The sequence below is a fragment of the Ixodes scapularis genome, unplaced genomic scaffold, assembly GCF_016920785.2.
Source record: "Ixodes scapularis isolate PalLabHiFi unplaced genomic scaffold, ASM1692078v2 PGA_scaffold13__105_contigs__length_92229423, whole genome shotgun sequence".
In the NCBI taxonomy this organism is placed as follows: Eukaryota; Metazoa; Arthropoda; class Arachnida; order Ixodida; family Ixodidae; genus Ixodes; species Ixodes scapularis.
In genome coordinates, this window is record NW_024609839.1 from 52,685,680 (window position 1) to 52,704,052 (window position 18,373).

Here is an 18,373-nt window from a genome sequence, read left to right on the forward strand (position 1 = left end):
CAGTAAGCCCTCTGTTTCATAAGGAAGGGGAATTCCCGACCTTTGCACGCGTGTTGACAATAGTGTCGAGGGTCGTGCAATTCACGTCATGCTCTCCATTATACAGAAAACGGCCAGCTTCCTACTTTGGAAGAAAACGACAAGCCTCCTGTTTTACGAATAAACTGCCAACTCTCTATGTTATAAAACGTGGCACTCCCTCCATATTACGGACAACCGTGCACGCACCTTGACGATACTGTCCAGGTCGATTGGGTTTTTGATGACGTTGTAGTAGTCCTTGACGAACTTCTTGTTGACAGGTTTGTGGAAGGGCCACGACTCGGGGATGCTCTTGAGGTTGTCGCACACGATGCCCTCCAGGATGTAGGATAGCGCCACCTGGTCGTCATCGTCCAGAAGCGGGTTGATGGCCTTCTCCAGTCGCATCAGCTTGTCCTCCTTCTCCGCAAAGCGCTTCAGGCACAGCTCCAGCATGTTCTGGGCAGCCTGGGTCAGCGTGCTCTTCAGCCCTGAACGCAGCAACGGTCGTGTTCACCACTGTCAGCTGCCAGTCTCTCTCTAATGTCGCCTAAATAAATGACGCACCATTCACTTAGGGGCCCAAGGATTGAAGTAAAAGGGCAGTAAAAGAGATTTTATTCTTGACCGGGCAGAGAGCCACCAAGAAATGCCCAGCAAAAGTCAATGAATTACAACCTTTTAAAACACCGAAAGAATGTATAATTAGGATGACAAGACGTCCCGTTTTGGTCAAGACAGTCTTGTTTTTTAGGTCCATTTCTGCCGTCCCGTCTTTTTGTCCCAATAAAGAATCATGTCCCGTTTTTGGAGGAGTGCATAGTTTCGAAATTGGCACCAAGCGAGTTTAAAGCAAACCGAAACTATGCCTACCCGCTTGCAAACATGGCCGTAGGAACTTTAAAATATTTGCTTAGAAAGTAAAAATTGAGACTGTTCTTGTCCACAAACACTTTTTCTCTCGCGAAGACAAGTTTTGAAATAAGAACAGTTATTTCATTTCATTTCTTTTCTCCCAGTCTCAATATTTGGTGCCCACCCCCACCTTTGCCCCACTGGGATGTCCCGTTTTCTACCTTGAGGAATATGGTCACCCTATGTATAATGCATCAAAAATTATGTATGGACAGGTGTAAAGAATCTTTACTGATGTAAAGCAAGAGGTTGCAACCTGGCGTGGCTTGTTTATAAAATTGTAAAAATAATCATAAATGCCCATATAAATAAAAAAAAATACAAATACAATTACAAATAAAATAATAATAGATTATAACTTATAAAAACTTGAAATCTCTGGTCTACAGAAAGACTTTAAAAAAACTGGAGCTTTTTATAAAATAAAGCAGGTAATTATGTTGTAACAAATTTAGGAAACTGCCTCCAGTTATCATCAATGTCTCGAGCATGAAAGCATGCTCGAACGTTGCTTGGGCGAGTGCACGACTCCAAAAATATTGTCGCTTTTTCTCTCTCCTGATTAGGAGCACCCGCTCGGGCATTTTACGGTAACCCAGTCCCTGCCCTCCCGGGAAGTCAGGTAACGGCCCAAAACTAGTCACTACCGCGTCCCCCTTCGGCAAACGAGTCCTTCACACCAAACAGTCCTGTACTCTGGTCGCGCCTGAGCCGATCGTGCAGTGGAAGCCACGCCCTCGCCGGGCCCATCAAACGCCTTCTTTCATCCCTCGACCCTGCTGTTTATCATTACTATTATTCCAAACGTGGAATATAATAGGAGTGGTAAAATAATGAAGCACTAAATATGAGAGAAACTTGCAATGTAAGCGTAGATCTCTGCCACCACAATGCACAAAACCCTGAGCTACAATTGACAGCAGTATGTCTGCAACTGTTCACATAAAAAGCAGCATGGCAATATGATACGTGAAAAAGACTGCCCCAGCCAATGGTGACAAAATTGCTGCAAAGGTAGCTTTGGCAGTGAAGTGCCGATTACAAAAAAGAACATATTTATACAGTTGATAAGAGTTGCTCAAGAAATGTAGAAATACTGCCACATTCAACTATATTGCTAGGCAGTTTGTTCCGATCGGACACAATGCGCGGAAAAAAAAGAGCATTAAAGGGCAACTCCACTTAATTCCGACGGGATAATGAGTGCTTTTACATTACAAGGCACTAACAAAAGGCACTATGTCATTCACTTCGCAAACAGTGAAATATTGTATTTACTCGCATAATGAACGGTTTTGAATGCAGCCCCCAGCGGCGCATCGATACAGTAGAACCTCGTTGATACATTCTTGGTTGATACGTTTTCATGTCCGTTGCGTTCAAAAACGCCGGTCCCGTTTTACTTCCATAGGGATACATGTATTAGTTTCCTGCCTGTTACGTTTGTTTTCCCGGTTGTTATGTCCAAAAGTGCCGGAATCGCGGCGCCTCGGCGCGCCAATAGGCGCCAAGGTGCCACGCCGGCTTCGAAGCGAAGCAAAGCAGAGCCGAACAATCCAAACCACGCAACGCGGATCGCGCGGCCGCGCGGCACGTGGGCGCCCCCTTTCCCTTTACTCCTAAGAGAGAAAAGCACTCTCTTTTAAAGAGAAGTTTGACATACTTCGCACGGTGGATCGAAATCCCAGCCGGAAGAGGTCTGAGGTCGCAAGAGAGCTTGGACTCGCGCCGTCAACTTTAAACAGTATCGTCGCGAGACGAAAGGAGATCGAGGCGAAGGCTCCTTTTTACCAACCAGGCTTTAAACAGCAGGGACGGCGCCAGGATCTTCATAATGGGGGGGCAGTGGGGAGGCGAACCAAATTGGGGGGGGGTTGCTCTGAGGTGCTGTCGCCCACGGGCTTATCGAAGATAGCTTATGCGGTGTGCTCATTGAAAAGGGAAATGCGGAGACACGAGAAGGAAGAGTGGGAAGGGGGGGGGGGGAGGGGGGGGGTTATCACAGTAGGGACCTCTGTCTCCAATGCTCAGACTCCCAACCAGGTTCGCTTCCCTTTCTGAGACAGTCCGGAATTCCCCATGACCTCGACTTTAACTAAGCTCCCCTTCGTTCGCGTCTCCGGTCTCCGCTAAGATAAGCACCACAGAGCGGAATACGGAGAGAAAAGCCAGCAGGCGTCACAAAGGGGAGCTTCTTTTTCTAAAGCGCTTGACAGCTTACTCGCTCGCGGTGCGACTTCCAGTGGGTGGACGTCAATAGAAAAAAAAAGGGTGAATTAAAGGCATACACTGCTCTAAAGTCTGGACACTCGTTACACTGGGTCTTCAAGCCGACGTCGTTGGTAATTATTTGTGAACAAAGCTGCTTCATCTTGGGGTGGCAGAAGAAATTTTAGGGGAGGCGCCCGCCACCCCTCGCCTCCCGTTGGCGCCGTCCCTGTTAAACAGGCTCGGGGGGCAAAACACGCAAAGTTGGAGGAGGCCCTGTTGGTATGGTTCAAACAAGCCCGGGCATCTTGTGTCAACATCGACGGAGGCATTCTGCGAGAGAAGGCGCAAGAGATTGCTGATCGTTTGGATATCGCGGACTTTACGTCTTCCAACGGGTGGGTCGACCGCTTCAGAAAGCGTCACGGTATTTCGTACCGCGCGGTGAGCGGTGAAGCTGCCAGCGTTGATCCAATCTATGTGGAAGCATTTAAGTCATCGCTGCCTTCGATCATCGCCGAGTGCCACCCACGTGACGTTTTCAACGCCGACGAAGCTGGTCTTTTCTTCAATGTGCAGCCGACGAAGTCATTGAGCCTGAAAGGTGAAGCCTGCCACGGAGGAAAGAGTAGCAAGGAACGGCTTACTGTTCTACTGTGTTGCAATGAGGACGGGTCAGAAATGATGAAACCGTGGGTGATCGGGAAGTTCTGTAACCCGCAATGTTTAAAGAACCTTCGTCGGATGCCCTGCCACTACCAAAATAACACTCGTGCATGGATGACAAGTGCTCTTTTCGAGGAGTTTCTGCGATACCTTGACTCACGAATGGGGTCGCAAAACAGAAAGGCACTCCTGTTCATCGACAACTGCCCAGCCCACCCAGAGGAGTTGTCGTTTCTCAGGAACGTCCGGGTGGAGTATCTTCCTCCGAATGCCACGAGTCACCTCCAGCCGCTCGACGCGGGCATAATAAAAAATGTCAAGCACTTCTACCGGAAGTGGATTGTCCGGCGATCGCTTGCCATGGTGGAACGAGGTGACGCTCCGACCAAGCTCTCCATCCTAGATGCGATGCACTTTCTCGCTACAGCATGGGACACCGTCTCTGCTACCACTGTGCAGCACTGCTTCCGCAAGTGCGGGTTTCAACGCGCGGGGCAAGTACAAGCGTTAACAAAAAACAACGCTGACGAAGATGCCGATGATTCTTAAGAAATGGAAGATGCTATGGCGAAAATGGGAGCTCCCATTACCTACTGCGAATATGCGTCGCTTGACGACAACGTCGTTACCTCTGAACCGCAGAGCATAGCGGACATTGTGGCCGACCTCACTAATGCCGACAACGAAGAAAGTGATGAAGAAGATGAGCAAAAAACGAACGATGACGCTGCACCCACGTTTGCGGACGCGATCGCTGCGTTGGACACCTTGCGCCGCTACGTAAACGTTCATGACTGCGCGGAGAGTGAGAGGGGACTGCGGCTTCTGGAGAAACGACTTTTACTACATACCATTAATTCGAAGCGGCAGGTGGATATTACGCGCTTTTGTGAACGTGTCTGAGTCCAAAAGAGTTCGGTAAGTGCATAAAATAAACCATTGCATAAGAGCTGCTTTCTATCTCATATAGAGTGCCTTTAAGTGCGTTATCGGTTGCTGCGCTTTCCCGGTTGATACGGTTTTTTTCTGCGGTCCCCTGAAAAACGTATCAACGAGGTTCTACTGTATTTGTACTTTTTTTTCCCCTCACGTAATGAGCGCACCTCCAATTATCGGTTCCGCCAATCTCAAACTGCGTCCAACTTAGCTAGTTACCAAACCAAGCCAATTTTTTTTTGCCGCCAAGCAGCCAAGCCAAGTCAAGCCAAGCCACTTTTGTAATGGCTGCAAGTGCGTAGTTGCGGAAGTGATCAACCATGACACCGAACAGCGCGCACACCTAACAAAGCTGGGGTCGGAGGAATTGCCCAGTCCACGCTTTGCCCATCGGATGCATTGATGTCAACAAACACGCCGTCGCCAGCGATCCGCTTTCGGACCATGAAATTGTGAAAGTGATTAGACTTAGGGACGGCCACGTTGCTCTTTGTGCTGAGTGAACTTTGTAGGGCACTCTTCCTTCGGCAAAAGGCATGCCGAAAGCACCCAAAAGAAGGTTCACAATTTATAGAGCATGGTTTCTGTGGTGCGCCCTCGACCAGCCACGGGTGTGCCTCTGTAAGTGGAGACGTGCCACAGCACCCTGCCGTGTCATATTGGTACCTAAAATGACATTAGTGCAAAGAGTGTAACTGCAAAAATTTTACCTCGCATAATGAACGCACCTCCCAAATATGTATCAATTTTACGGGAAAACAGTGTGTTCATTATGAGAGTAAATACGGTATATATTGTTAAATCTTACTTTAAACATGAGCAGATATCTAAACCGAAACTTCGGCTCTGTCTGGCAAGACTAGCTTCGGGCCACCAAAAACATGGCTATCACGTGGTACGGGATGTCACGTGATCCTCTATGCAATGACGGGCGGGATTGGGGCAAGCGGGCGGGCCATTGTTGGGGCGGGCGTGTGCCAGGCGCAAGTGTCGTCTGCACCGCACTTTTCACCATGTTTTGGTGTCTAGGACATTCAACGACGTCTGCACAATTTCGGCATCAGTCTGCGCACGTAGCGTGAACGAAGCTCCGAGACAATAATCACAAACGGTAAGAGTGAGACGACGACAGCGGTTATGACACAGGAGATGACGGAAACGTGGATGGCAGGACTGCCGGACGGCTCCCAAGAAGCGCGTTGTGCAGGCACATTACGTAATCACGCGGAGATCGCCGAGTGCCGAGAGAAAATGTTGCTGCCGTCACCCGTTACGCTTACCCGGAAAAGTACAAACAAACAAAAAAGGAAGAGTGGTGATGACGTCTAGCTCAATGTTAGCTACGCCAATGCCGCAGCCTTGACTGCACTGTTGGTTACGCCTCAATTCGCCCGCTAGAGTCAGCTGATTTCAGCAACTTGGCGCGTTGCAAGGTTTGCCGGACTGTTTAAGAAACATTAAGACAGAACTAAGTCGTAATATTTGACGTCTGGTCTTCCCAGGTTACACTGAAGAAGACTGCATTGTTTTCTCAAAAACAAAAATGAAGCGGAGTTGCCCTTAAAAGCATCTACTTGGGAGCGACATTCAATAATTGTTTTCCAGTGTGTGAATTGAGTGCTTGTTCTTTCGGTAAAAGTAACATAATTCTTTTGTGGTATCCTTTAGTCTAGTAGGGAGGAATGCAAGGGATGAACCGACTACTGTCGCGACCGTTTATAACTAAATCGGTTATAACGAAATAGCTGCTATAGCGAAGCAATCACGATTTCCCATTCCCGCTTGCACTTTTTCAATCTGTTTGTGTCTGTTTTGAGCAAAGCAAACTGAGCGGCTCCCATGGATATACCAAAGACAAATTTGCTAATAATTTTTAAAATATGATAAAATTTTTGAAGTTCATTGAGTCGCAGACAAGCTGCACTTTGCTGCCGCAGCCGAGCAGCCACCCAGAACAATCCGAGACGTGCTGCAAAGGCCGCCGGCAGCAGCCTCTGCCTTGTCTGCTTCCCATTCCTTATCTGGGAAGCGGCTTTTCCGCATCGCACACGAAGAAGCCGTCGTGGCGTGCCGATGGGGGCGTTTGGAGTGCTACAACATGCCTCTGACGGAGACGACGGAAAGAACCTAGATTTAAAAGAGGGGCAACTCCAATTTAATGGCGGCCGCCTTCTGGGCAGACGGGCTCAAGCACCTGCACTAAGATGTCTCGTGGCCAGCATGGTGAGGAAACCGGGTGGAGAGGAGGACACGCTTGCAGATGGTGAAAGCTTTTGACGCCTTGCAGGCTGCAGCTCGTTTTGCAAACACGGCCCACAAACCAGGCAGCGGTTGCCCCCTTCCTTAAAATTAGGCTCTCTCTCTCTACCGACGAAACACAAACTTAAGTGTGAACTCGGTGCAGTGCGCGCTATGTTTGCTTTGTGTTCCGTGTTGGCGTCGCTAGTCAGTGTGGTCGCTCTCTGGGCGCAAAAGTCTAGCTTCCCACAATCACCGATTTGATAGCTCATCGCCACTCAACAGTGGCGAGTCCCGGCACCGCCGGCACCTTGACAGGGAAGACGAAGGCAATCTCCTTGAAACAAAAGCGTGCTGCCATCCTCAATGAAGTGTGCATCAATGTAAAGAATGCCGTCCACCACCGGCATCCTCCGCAGCGGCTGTCGCAGTTGTCAATAGGGCTCTGGATGCGGTCCGTAAATAGCTTGCACGATCTTGTTTCGATTGTAGCTTCTCGCAGTTGGCGAGAAGCGGATCCAATCTTCCAGAGAGTGTGTGCAGGGAAGCTTCAACCGCTCTATGCAGGCACAGTAAACGTGTGCCCATGACGGCCCGTGCTATTTTCATTTTTTCGCGTGTTACTTTTACGGAGTCCAAATATAACGAAGCGGATATAGCGAAGTGAGTTCAGGTTCCCGTCGACTTCGTTATAACCGGTCTCAATATATAGTGCCATACCCAACCTAGGCCTCGACTCACCATTGTAGAGCTTGCTGTTCTCGACGATCTGGTTGACGTCTGCAAGGAACTCCTCGCGGCTCTGGTATCGTTTCTCGTGCAGCTTCTCGCGGATTCGCTGCAGGTCCATCGGGATGGTCACAATCTTGTGGTAGTCCGGCACTGCCTTGGCACTCACGGGGTGCCAGAAGGGCTGCGCCTGCAGGCGACGGACACACAGAGAGGTGGAAGCTCACTAAAGAAACACGGGGAAAACAATTTGAGCTCTGCCAATTACGAGGAGGCTCGGGAAGATAAGAAAATGTTTATGCAAGTTGTTTTTGGTTTTAAGAAAAGTGCTTTAAAACTGGGAACAGTTGTAAAACAAGATCTTCCCAGTGTTCGTCTATTCGCCTGGCAACAAAAGAGAAAATTGCTGCTTTGAGTAAGGTGAAGTTATTATTTTTTTAGTTTTGTAGATTCTAAACGAGCAGAAAAGAGCTCACATCTTCAGCGAGAACGCACGTGCCGCCAGACTTGCACGCAACTAAAGTACTCAGGTCATAAGTCACTTCCAAAACCCGAAATAGTTTTTGCGAGTCACTTTGTGCCTTGCGACAGGTCGGAATTTATTACCGTAACTAAAATATGTTTTGTAGTAACTTGAACTTACTTCTTAAACTATAGTAATATTTCTAAAGAATGTAACCCAAAATGAAGAAGTATCAATGGTGAAAAATATGGAATGGGCGATGTTTGGGGATGCAACAGCAAAATTTTCTAAAAAATTGGTGATAAGCCTGAAAAGGGAGGGGGAGGGGGGGGGGGGGGGGGCACTATTACAAACTATGTGAAACGGGAACTGATACCACAAATAGCGGGGGCAAAGCAAATTCGCATTTGCTTTCCACGGTACAATAAGTATAGGGTGGTTCAAGTCACCAGGCTCAATCTAAAATGGAACGTAAAAATTGACGCCTGCACGTAGCAATCTAAACTCTTCACCAAAGGGGTAGTTTTTTCCTGTAAAATTACAAAGCGTATGTTCTGTTTTAGTAAAAAATAGGGCCAAGAAACTTGCCAGGGTCTACGGCGGGCAGCTACCCAGACGACCAAGTCCGTAGCGAGGTGTGTTTGGCGTTCGTATTGATAGATGGCGTCGGGAGCAGCGTCCGAAAATGCAGCCGACCAGCGAAAGAAAGCAGACGAAATCCATTGGCAGCAAAAGCGCTGCCGTTATGCAGACGCGTTTTTTACTTTAAGCTTAGATTTTATTGCTCGTATTTATTTTTTAACCAAAGGTACATTTCAAAAAAGATTATATTCATTTTAATAAATCATGGTGGTCGCAAGCCGTTGCGATAAGGAGGTAGCGCCATCTATCAATACGAACGCCAGACACACCCCACTACTGGACCCCTGTCATCTGCATTGCTGGCAAGTTTCTTGGCCTTATTTTTTACAGAAAGAGAGCTACGCCTTGTAATTTTACAAGAAAAAACCATCTTGTGAGTTACACCTTTGACGAAAAGTTTAGATTGCTACGTGCTGGCGTTGATTTTTACGGTCCCCTATAGATCGAGCCTGGTGACTTGAACCACCCTATACATACAGTTGAACCTTGATTTAACGAAGCCACCAGCACCAGCTATTTACATTGTTAAATCGGGAACTTCGGAAAATCGAGAAAGACTTTTTTCAAGCATAGGCTGTGCGGGAAATCCGAATTTGTTCGTTAAATCAGAAAATTCGTAAAATCGAGGTTCAACTGCATGTGGAAATTCGTTACAAACTCCCCTGTCACAGGAACAGATACCACAAAACGAGGATGCATGACATTTGCAGTTCACAGTGCAATAAACATGCTAGAACTAGAGGTGTGCGAATATCAAAATATTTCGAAGCGAATCGAATCGAATAGTAGAGGTTACGAATCGAATCGAATCAAATATTTTCTAATATGAATATTTTTTATTTGATGTGAATCAACCAAGGATACTCTATCAAAAACGAACTGGGAATTCTTTTTCAGCAAACGTAATTATAAAAAGGTTAACTTTATTATGGCAATAAAAAAATGTCACACATGTGACTGATAAAAAGACAGATAAAGTAATACTAGTAAAACACGATTCAGAGTATGAAGTTACAGAATGCTGTCATGAAGAAATGTAAGTTGTTCCACGTGTTCTGGGAGCAGTGATGCTCTTCTGCTGGTCACAATTCCCCCAGACACTGAAAACAGGCGCTCGCTAGACACACTTGTGGCTGGTATGGCTAGGTACCTTCTTGCAAGTCGAGCCAACAGGGGGTATCTTGTGGCACCCTTCTCACACCACCACTTGCAAGGATCCTCTTCCCGGGCCAGGACGTCTTCATGCAAGTAGCTTGCTACCTCTTCTTCAGCTTGTGTCATTGAATGCTGCTTTTGTTTAATGAGGCTGTCGAAGTTTTGCCACAGCGCTGACCAGGACGGAACTTCAGGGGCCGCTGTCTCTGAGGACACCCCTGCGCTTCTTTGTGTCTCAGGGATTTTTTGCGCTTCCTCAGCTACCAGGTTCTTCAACCAGTTCCCCATCGACCTGTCCTCTTCGTAGACCACTGCCTTGAACCTTGGGTCTAGGAGCATTGCCAAGCTGGCTACCTGGTCAAATTTGTAGTCAGGGAATCTTGTCTTGAGGCACTTGGCCAGGTTAGAAGAGAATGAGGAAGTTATGGTCTGCTGGCTGATGGAGCTGTTCAGGCATGCAAGGATGCAATACAAGATGGGTATTTGGGCTGACAAGGTTGGGTAGCTGTCAGCTCCAGCATTGGTTGTTGCTTCTTCTAGTGGCTTCAGAGTAGCAACGTAATCACTCATTTCCTTCCATTCTGTTCCGGTAAAGCCTTCAATTGACCCCGCTTCAGATGCAAGGTCAACGGTTACTGCTTCTCTTAACTCTAAGAGCCTGGACAGCATTGCACATTCACTATTCCACCTTGTTTCAATGTCCTGAACAACATGCAAGGGGGATCTGCCTATTTTCTTTTGGTAGCAGTTGAGCCTTTCCTGAGCTTTTGGGCTATGCTTATAGTGCCCAACAATGCCTCTTGCTTTTTTACAAAGTACAGAAAGTCCTGGAGTCATCTCTTTCGCGTCGCTGATGACTAGTTGTAAGGTATGAGCAAAACAAGTTCTTTCACACCAAGGAAGTGCATGAGTGGCTGCTCTGATGTTGCGAGCGTTGTCAGTCACCACGTAAAAAGGGCAAACGTCCTTGGGAATGTCCCAGTCTGTGACAAGCTTATCAAGAATTGAGGCAATTCTAGCTGATGTTTTCTTGCCTGGGAAGTGACAGGTGCTCAAGTTGTAGCGAGTGAGCTTGAACTGCGAGTCCAGGAAGTGGCAGGTCAGGCTGATGTAGCTTTCGTTCGCTCTGGACGTCCACATGTCAGAGGTGAAGGAGAGAGACTCCATGCCACTCTCGAACGTATTCTGTAGCTCAAGTCGAACCTTCTTTCTAGTGCCGTCGTACAACTTCGGCACTAACGTGCGCGACAGCGTTGTTCTCGATGGTGGCAGGTAACCTGGGACTGCCTCCTTTAATAAATCTCGGAATCCCCGGTCTTGCGATCGTGTACGGTTGCAGGTCGAGCGCAACCATCTTGGCAATCTTCAGGTCCAAAGCCTCCCGTTTCGCTTGCGGCAGTGCCGTTTTTCTCAACACATCAGCAATGCTTGGCTGATTAGCAGGCTTGACTTTAGCAGCTGCTTGAAACTCCGCATACTGATTGGCGTGCCGTTTCAAATGGTTCACGAGAGTAGTGGTCGTGCCCGATGGGGTTCGCAGTGAGCTTTAGCAAAGGTTGCACACAGCTTCACCCTGGCAAACTTTTCGGAAATGGGTCCATACGAGACTTCTTGTGCTGGCAGGAGGTTGTGTACTCCGCCGTGGTTGTTGAGTCCCTGACGATTCCTGTCGTGGCTCCATCAAGCTCAAGCACCAGCAGACACAGACGAGCGCAACCACGTCAGAAGCGCAACCACGTGAACGTAAAGCATGGCACACGACACGAGGGATGAAAACGTGCGCCTCGCGGCCACCACAGCCTCCTGCAGAACTAACCTTGCGCAATATATTTTTGTGTGCAATAGTTGTGCCGAGAGAGGGCACCACAAAGAAGCTATAAAGCTAAAGACGCAATACGGCTATTTTTCGGCTGAGGGAGCAAGTCTCACTTTGACCGGTGAAAACGGGTAGAAATAAAATGAATACTGGAAAACTGATTAGTCAGAAAATCAAGCGGAAAATAACTCGAGTGGCTTGATCCATCATGGCAACGACGGTAACAACTGTACAAATTATCCCCGAAAGTAAGCCGTAAATCCATATCCAAATTCATAGCACTTTGGCCCCTTGGCTTCCTTGGCCCTGTAGGCCAGTGGGCCAGTCTCTATGGTGCTCTATGGGCTCAATCGTTCAGTTGTGAGTGCACGTGAGTGAGTGGCTGTAGTCCGTGGCGTTAGAGCTCACGACGATGTACGTGCTCTTGCAAATCGTAGTCCTTTATCAAATTTATCGCAGCGATGGCTCCGTACATGTTTGCACCGCTACCACTGGGCCAACTCCGCAATCCAGACATCGCGGCAAGCGAAGGTCAGATCGCGCTACCGCGTGCATATAATTTCCACTTCCATTGCTTCGTACAAGAAACAACAACTAAAAAAAAAGGCACTTAGGTTGGCTTTTGGGGTTTGCCAAGTTTGAAACTATACACTCCGTGCGACGCGACTGGCGCGCCGCCGCGCGGCCGGTACCGAAGGTAGGCAGTGAGAACCCCAGAGAAAACGAAACCGAAACCACGCCGCGTACGTTGGTACGCATTGAAGTCGGAGTGGTGCGGTTGCGCTGGGTTCACAGCATGAAGTGCTGCCTGTGCTGCGGTGCTTCAATAGTTATGCGTCGTAACTCGTGGAGACAAAGTTTAACAGTTTTTCACCTCGCCGATGTTTTGTGGGACAGCGACAACGATGGAGCCGTGCCGTACGGCGCGAGAAATTTGGTCTCCCGATCGTGTCTGCCACTGTGTCGGCACGGCTGACATATTCTACACTGCCACTTTGCGCTCTGCGTTTGTTTTCGTATCAGTAACGCCTACATGTGTCAGCGCCGATGGGACGAACTGAAATGCCATCCCACACTCGCGGGTATGCAGTGCCGATTTCGTTGGAGGAATGCCCTCCAAAGAAGTTTCGTCCCCATCGTACCTGTTGATGATATTTCCAGAAGAGTATGGCACGCAATCTGTACTTCACGAAGAAAGATTCGAACGGTAAAAAAAGTGACAAATGTAAATCTAAAGAAAATAACAATGAAACTCGGATTCACTGGTGAATCGACATTTGAGTATGGAAGTTTATGTGGTGTGCTTTCTTTCTTGATCAGCCTCCTTTTGGATGTGGAAACGCTGACACCCCGAGTTCTGTAGACAACAATATCTTTTTCTCGCCTATAGAGCCACCTATCGCAAAGTGGTTCGAACTGGAAGTACCGTCCCACTGGTCCCTTCCTACCTGTAAAGTGTGCACCTCCCACGATGAGTGGTATTATCTGGCAGCCTTTGACGGTCAAAGCCAGTTCCCATTTAGTTACGCCGCCCAAACTAAATTTCCACCTGGTTTCGCTATGCCAACTCTTTTTGTTATAATAAATGTTGTGCTAAGTGACGGTCATGTCAAAGTACCTGTGCGCGGAAAATCAGCACCTCGCACAACAGGTTATTACACAACAGCTGACCGCAAAAGCCCTTGACGGCCAAACCGTGCGTTGGCCGACAACTTTGTTTTCTCGGCTTTGGAACCACCTTTCGTAAAGTTGTTTCAATTGGAAGTACAGTCCACTAGTCCCTTCCTACCTCTAAAGTCTCCAACTCTCCCGACCAGTGGTATTCTCTTGACAGCCTTTTCATGGTCAAAACCCATTGAGTTACGCCGCCCAAACCAAATTTTCAGCTGGTTTCCCATGCCACTTTTTTTTGTATAATAAGTGCTGTGTCATGTTACTGTCAAGTCCAAGCACCTGTGTGCCCAAATCTGCACTTTGCACAGCCCGTTATAACACAACATTTTGGGTCCAATATTGAATATCCCGTACAGTTTATTTCTTTATTCATTAGAAACATAGCTTTCACATCTGCTGTCTTAAAGAAACTTGGCACTCTTCGTGCACAAACTTAGTGAACATCTCACTCGCCTCCAAATATCATCGTTCCAGCAGTCCTAGGTTTACAGCGACGAGCGAAATGAATTTCCCACTCAGAGCAATTATGGTGGCGGCCGTCTTGTTTTTCGGAAAATTGCTCCAACTCCTTTTTCGGCCCCAACTAGAGAAATTACCCCTAATAACGACCCAAACTCAATATATAAGAAGTGGAGAACAGCTAAATGCCCTTCTGACCCAGCACTCATGCAACGTCACCCTCAACTTATCGGCTCAAAAAGCCAAAGTTTCGTCCGTGCGCGCTTCCGCCGCCACAGCTTGGCATGCGAAAAGGCGCCGCAGGCTGCTGAACGCGCGCGTCACAGTCGAACGCCAGCTCCTCCGCTAGCGGCGCTGCGCGCATTCTTCAAAGCGCCCCCTATAGTTCCCGCACGGAGTGTATACTGCGCAGCCCAAAAACAAACTGGGAACGTGACCGCGATTTGGGACTTACCAGCGAGTTTCGAGTTATTCATAGTTTTCTAATATTCGAAGAATTCGAATACTTCGAACAGTAAAAGTGCGAAGCGAATCGAATCGAATAGCGGGCACTATTCGTGAAGTATTCGAAGTTTCGAATATTCGCACACCCCTAGCTAGAACCCGTTGCAAACTCGGGTGTCACGGGGGAAACCCGCTACAAACTCCCATGTCATGAGAACAGATACCGCAGATTGCGGGTGCAGCAGATTAGCATTTCACGGTGAGGTAAACGAGGAAAACTGCTACCAACTCACATATCACGAGAACCTATATCGCTTGCGCAGATCACGGACCAAAAAAAAAAAAACAGGAATGAGCTACGAACTTGCATGTCATAGAAATGATATCGTGGACGCAGGAGATTCGCGTGTCGCTGTGTGATAACCACGAGGAAACCTGCGGCAAACATGCTTGTCACATGTACCGATACCACGGCGCGTGCGGTGGATGCGATTCTTGTCGGACATCGCGTGATCAACATCTGGAGGGAACCGGAGGGTGGGCGATGTTTCGGGACTTTTACGCTACAGATATTTAACTCATAAAACGGGATGAGCGATCTCTCGGGGGCAGACGCCCCTCCCAGAACTTTACAGTTTTCAAAAAACAATTCCACCACTTTTTTTTTTTTTTTTTGGTAGGTCAGATTGTTGATAAACTGGCAAACTTTAATTGTTTTGGCTTACCACCGTGCAATCTCATGTGTATCATCAAAGACATTCGAGGGTACCACTATCGTGCTCGAAGTGGCTGCCAGACATGGTTAGAGTGATGGCACCCCGTTCCCCTGTTTTTTCGTGGCCGCCACCATTTTGGTGCCTATTGCAGACCGGACACAAATGGAAATCGTTACAGTTCGACAATGCCACTTCCAAAGCTTTAGATACAGAGTCATGAAGTTCGAGTGATGGCGATTCACTCCGTTGCGGACTGCTTTGCCGTTTCCCAACGACAGGAAACCGCTTCCTGCGATTTCAGATAAAGCCTCAGATAATTATCAACAATGTGCGTATTCATGCGTGCATATTCACGCCGTTTCTCCGCTGCTGTGAGGGAGGCAGAGGCTTGGCAAGCAACATGCGAGTCGCTTTTTTTCTCCGCCTCCCCTCTCGCAATGAAGAAAATAAAGAATTTTAATTAAAATGATTCTAAGCACAGTGATGGCCGAAGTGTCTGGAAGAAAGCTGAGGTTGCGGGTGAGCCGGCGAAGAGACGACATAGCTTAACCCGAGACAGGGAAGGAAAAGAAGGACGCATAAAAGCAAGGGACAAACATGTCTCCAAGGACGTCCTTCTGTGTGCTTCTTTCTTACGGCGAGCATCTTGGATTCGCTGCTGGGGTAACAAGGTTCTCAAAGAACAAACTTCGAGCTTCCCAGCTGAAGAAGGCAAGAAGAGAAGTGGTGCCGAATGACATTACCTTTCTCGAAGATGCGTGCGCACCACGGAACGCCGCCGACACCTCTAAAAAGAAAACCGAGTTTAGCCTTGCGTCGAAGCACAGGGAGGCCGTTCTCGGCAATTATTTCGGCGGAGAAAACCATGGGAAAAGGAAAGATGCATTTCCTAAGGGTTAGATGTCTCGGTGCGCCTTGCCCCCCGCGTTTGTCGGCACGAAACCTCAAAACCAACTCGCAGTCTTAATGAAGTTGTGCCACCCAAAGTGCCGTCACTCCAAAGTGTAGCGCACTGAGTGGCTTCAGCTCCGCCCACCCACCTCTGGAAGGTCCCTCATCTCGTTGAGGATGGCCTCGAGGGCAATGGAGAGGGTGACCACGGGGTCCGTGCGACGCCGGTTGGCGCCCTTGTTGGGCTTGCGCAGGTAGTCGCAGTGCAGCACCGTGCCCGCACGCCGCCGCTTCTTCAGCGCCATAGCCTCCTTGGGGAACTTGAGCACCAGCGACTTGCGCCGGATCTCGTCTGCGTGCTGGATCAGCTGCTTGGAGAGCACCACCCGCGTCTCGTCCACCTGCGAGGGATGCCCCAACGACGTTCCTTCGTTCATGTTTGCTCGGAAAAGACGAGCCAGTCTACCACACACGTCGACGTGCAAGGCGTGTTTGCAGATCGCGCGCGACGCGCTAGAGACGACCGGATCTCACGAAATTGCGTAATTTTTAATTAAAGTTACATAACTTGCGAGTTTCGTAACGCTATTAAATTCGAAACTTGGGAAAAGGGTCTTGCGGGTTCGGTGTGTGTTTATGACGAAGATCGAGGCACTCTTACGGGTTTTTTGTTTTTAGAGCGCAGCTCTCGCATGTGGTGGCGTCGGTGTAACTGCAGCCCCAAGAGGGGGCCACTCGCTACATTTATATTTCTCCCTCAAATTACTAACCATGGTATATCACAAAATCAAAATACCTCAAGAGCTGCGCTCTAATATTTTGTTTTTGTTATTTTTAGAAATTTAGTGGTTTTTGGGTTTAAGGGTTTTATGTATCCTAGAATGGGTACTTGTTGGAGGTTTTGCGGTTCATACAATAAAAAAATGCATGGCTGGAAAACAAAAAAAGAAGGGGCTCATTATCTAGTGTTCTGACTTGTATCAACCTCTTAAGAATAGCCAGAGATCATGAAATTTTCTTTTAAATTTCAATTTGGGTTTTTACAATATATGTTTTCTGACAATTCAAATGCAGCAAATTATAGCTATTGAATCTTTAATTTTACACTTGTGAGAATCTCTGCATGAGGCAAAAGCACTTGACAAAAGAAGAAAGGAACAAAGCTGGTAAGATGACAAGGTTAAGGTAACCTTACCAACTTTGTTTTTTAGTTGTTTACTTCTTTTGTAAAGTGCCACTGCCTCATGCAGACTTTGACAATGTTTGCATGAATGGATATCACTAAACTTGGTACTATTGATGTTCCCTGCAATGAATTAAGCATATCCTAAAGGTTTACTTCTTGCCCTATGATCAATACTAGATTAAAACAACAATTCACTACGACTTATTGTCCCATTTTTGTGTGCTTTTCCCAATAGTGATTTACAGTAAAACCTCGTTATAACAAAATGGGATATAACAAACTAATGGACATAAAGCAATCATAATTCCCCTTGCTTGCTAATAGTGGGAAGAAATGGACATTGGCTATAACAAACTAATGGTTATAACGAAATAATTACGATCGCTCCTTCAACTTTGTTATAACGAGGTTTTACTGTATTTATATTAAATAACACTGATTTACAAACATTAGGATAAAGAACGGACCTTTGGGAGTCACTCACATGTAGTTGAAACACAATGTCTTTTATAACCTAATTGGTAGTGAGCTACTTTTTGCTGTCTCTTATCGCAGTAATATCTGCATTTCGCCGCGTCTTCTATTTGAGAGTGATATTCCCAAATACATACAGTTGCAGACTCCAAATCGCCAGATTAAGCACCATTTTACCAGACACGATCCATCCACTCGTATCCAACCTTGCACCAAACCTTCTCTGGAGTCTGCATTATTGTTTACAAGGTTCGTAGGCTTCTGTACTTCCCTTACTAACCAATGCCAAGACTGGATGGATTTCCCCAGATTTCGTTCGAGGCAGACCAGTAATGTTCTTTGGGATCTAAAAGATTAACCACCCGTAATCCAGGATGCCTAATATTGTCACAGATGGACAATGATAGACAAATGTAAAACTGAAAATAGACATTTAATGAGGCACGCCTACAAACTTAGAAAAAAAAGGAACCATATATTATGCAACAGCGACGAAAGAGCTATTCCCTCGGTGCCTGTCAGTTGCAGCTTCTTTTCTACAAACTTCGTAGTCTAGAACATTATGAGGGGGAACAGGCGGTACGTTCCGAGGTTCTACGAGAACTTTCTACAAAAGCCGCAAAAGATAAAATGAAGAACTAGGCTGGAGGGTTCGAACCCAGTGCTTTCACAACGGGAGCCGCGCGCGAGGCCGGCTCGACCGCACTTGCGGCGATCTTAGAGCCCGTGTGACGTCTCGT

At 47.5% G+C, this 18,373-nt stretch overlaps 1 protein-coding gene and 1 pseudogene across 4 annotated transcripts in view; both read right to left on the reverse strand.

The window, feature by feature from the left end:
- The window catches only part of LOC8039303 (transcription initiation factor TFIID subunit 1), a 76,917-nt gene that overhangs the window by 6,023 nt on the left and 52,521 nt on the right, over nt 1–18,373 (reverse strand). For all 4 annotated transcript variants that reach the window (XM_040499231.2, XM_040205749.3, XM_042289898.1 and 1 more), the window contains exons 31-33: nt 16,123–16,374; nt 7,726–7,903; nt 229–512 (exon numbers count right to left, since the gene is read on the reverse strand). In XM_040499231.2, the coding sequence (XP_040355165.2) occupies nt 229–512; nt 7,726–7,903; nt 16,123–16,374 (714 nt within the window). The remainder of the gene's footprint in view (nt 1–228; nt 513–7,725; nt 7,904–16,122; nt 16,375–18,373) is intronic.
- Nucleotides 11,166–11,817, reverse strand: LOC120836721 (annotated as a pseudogene).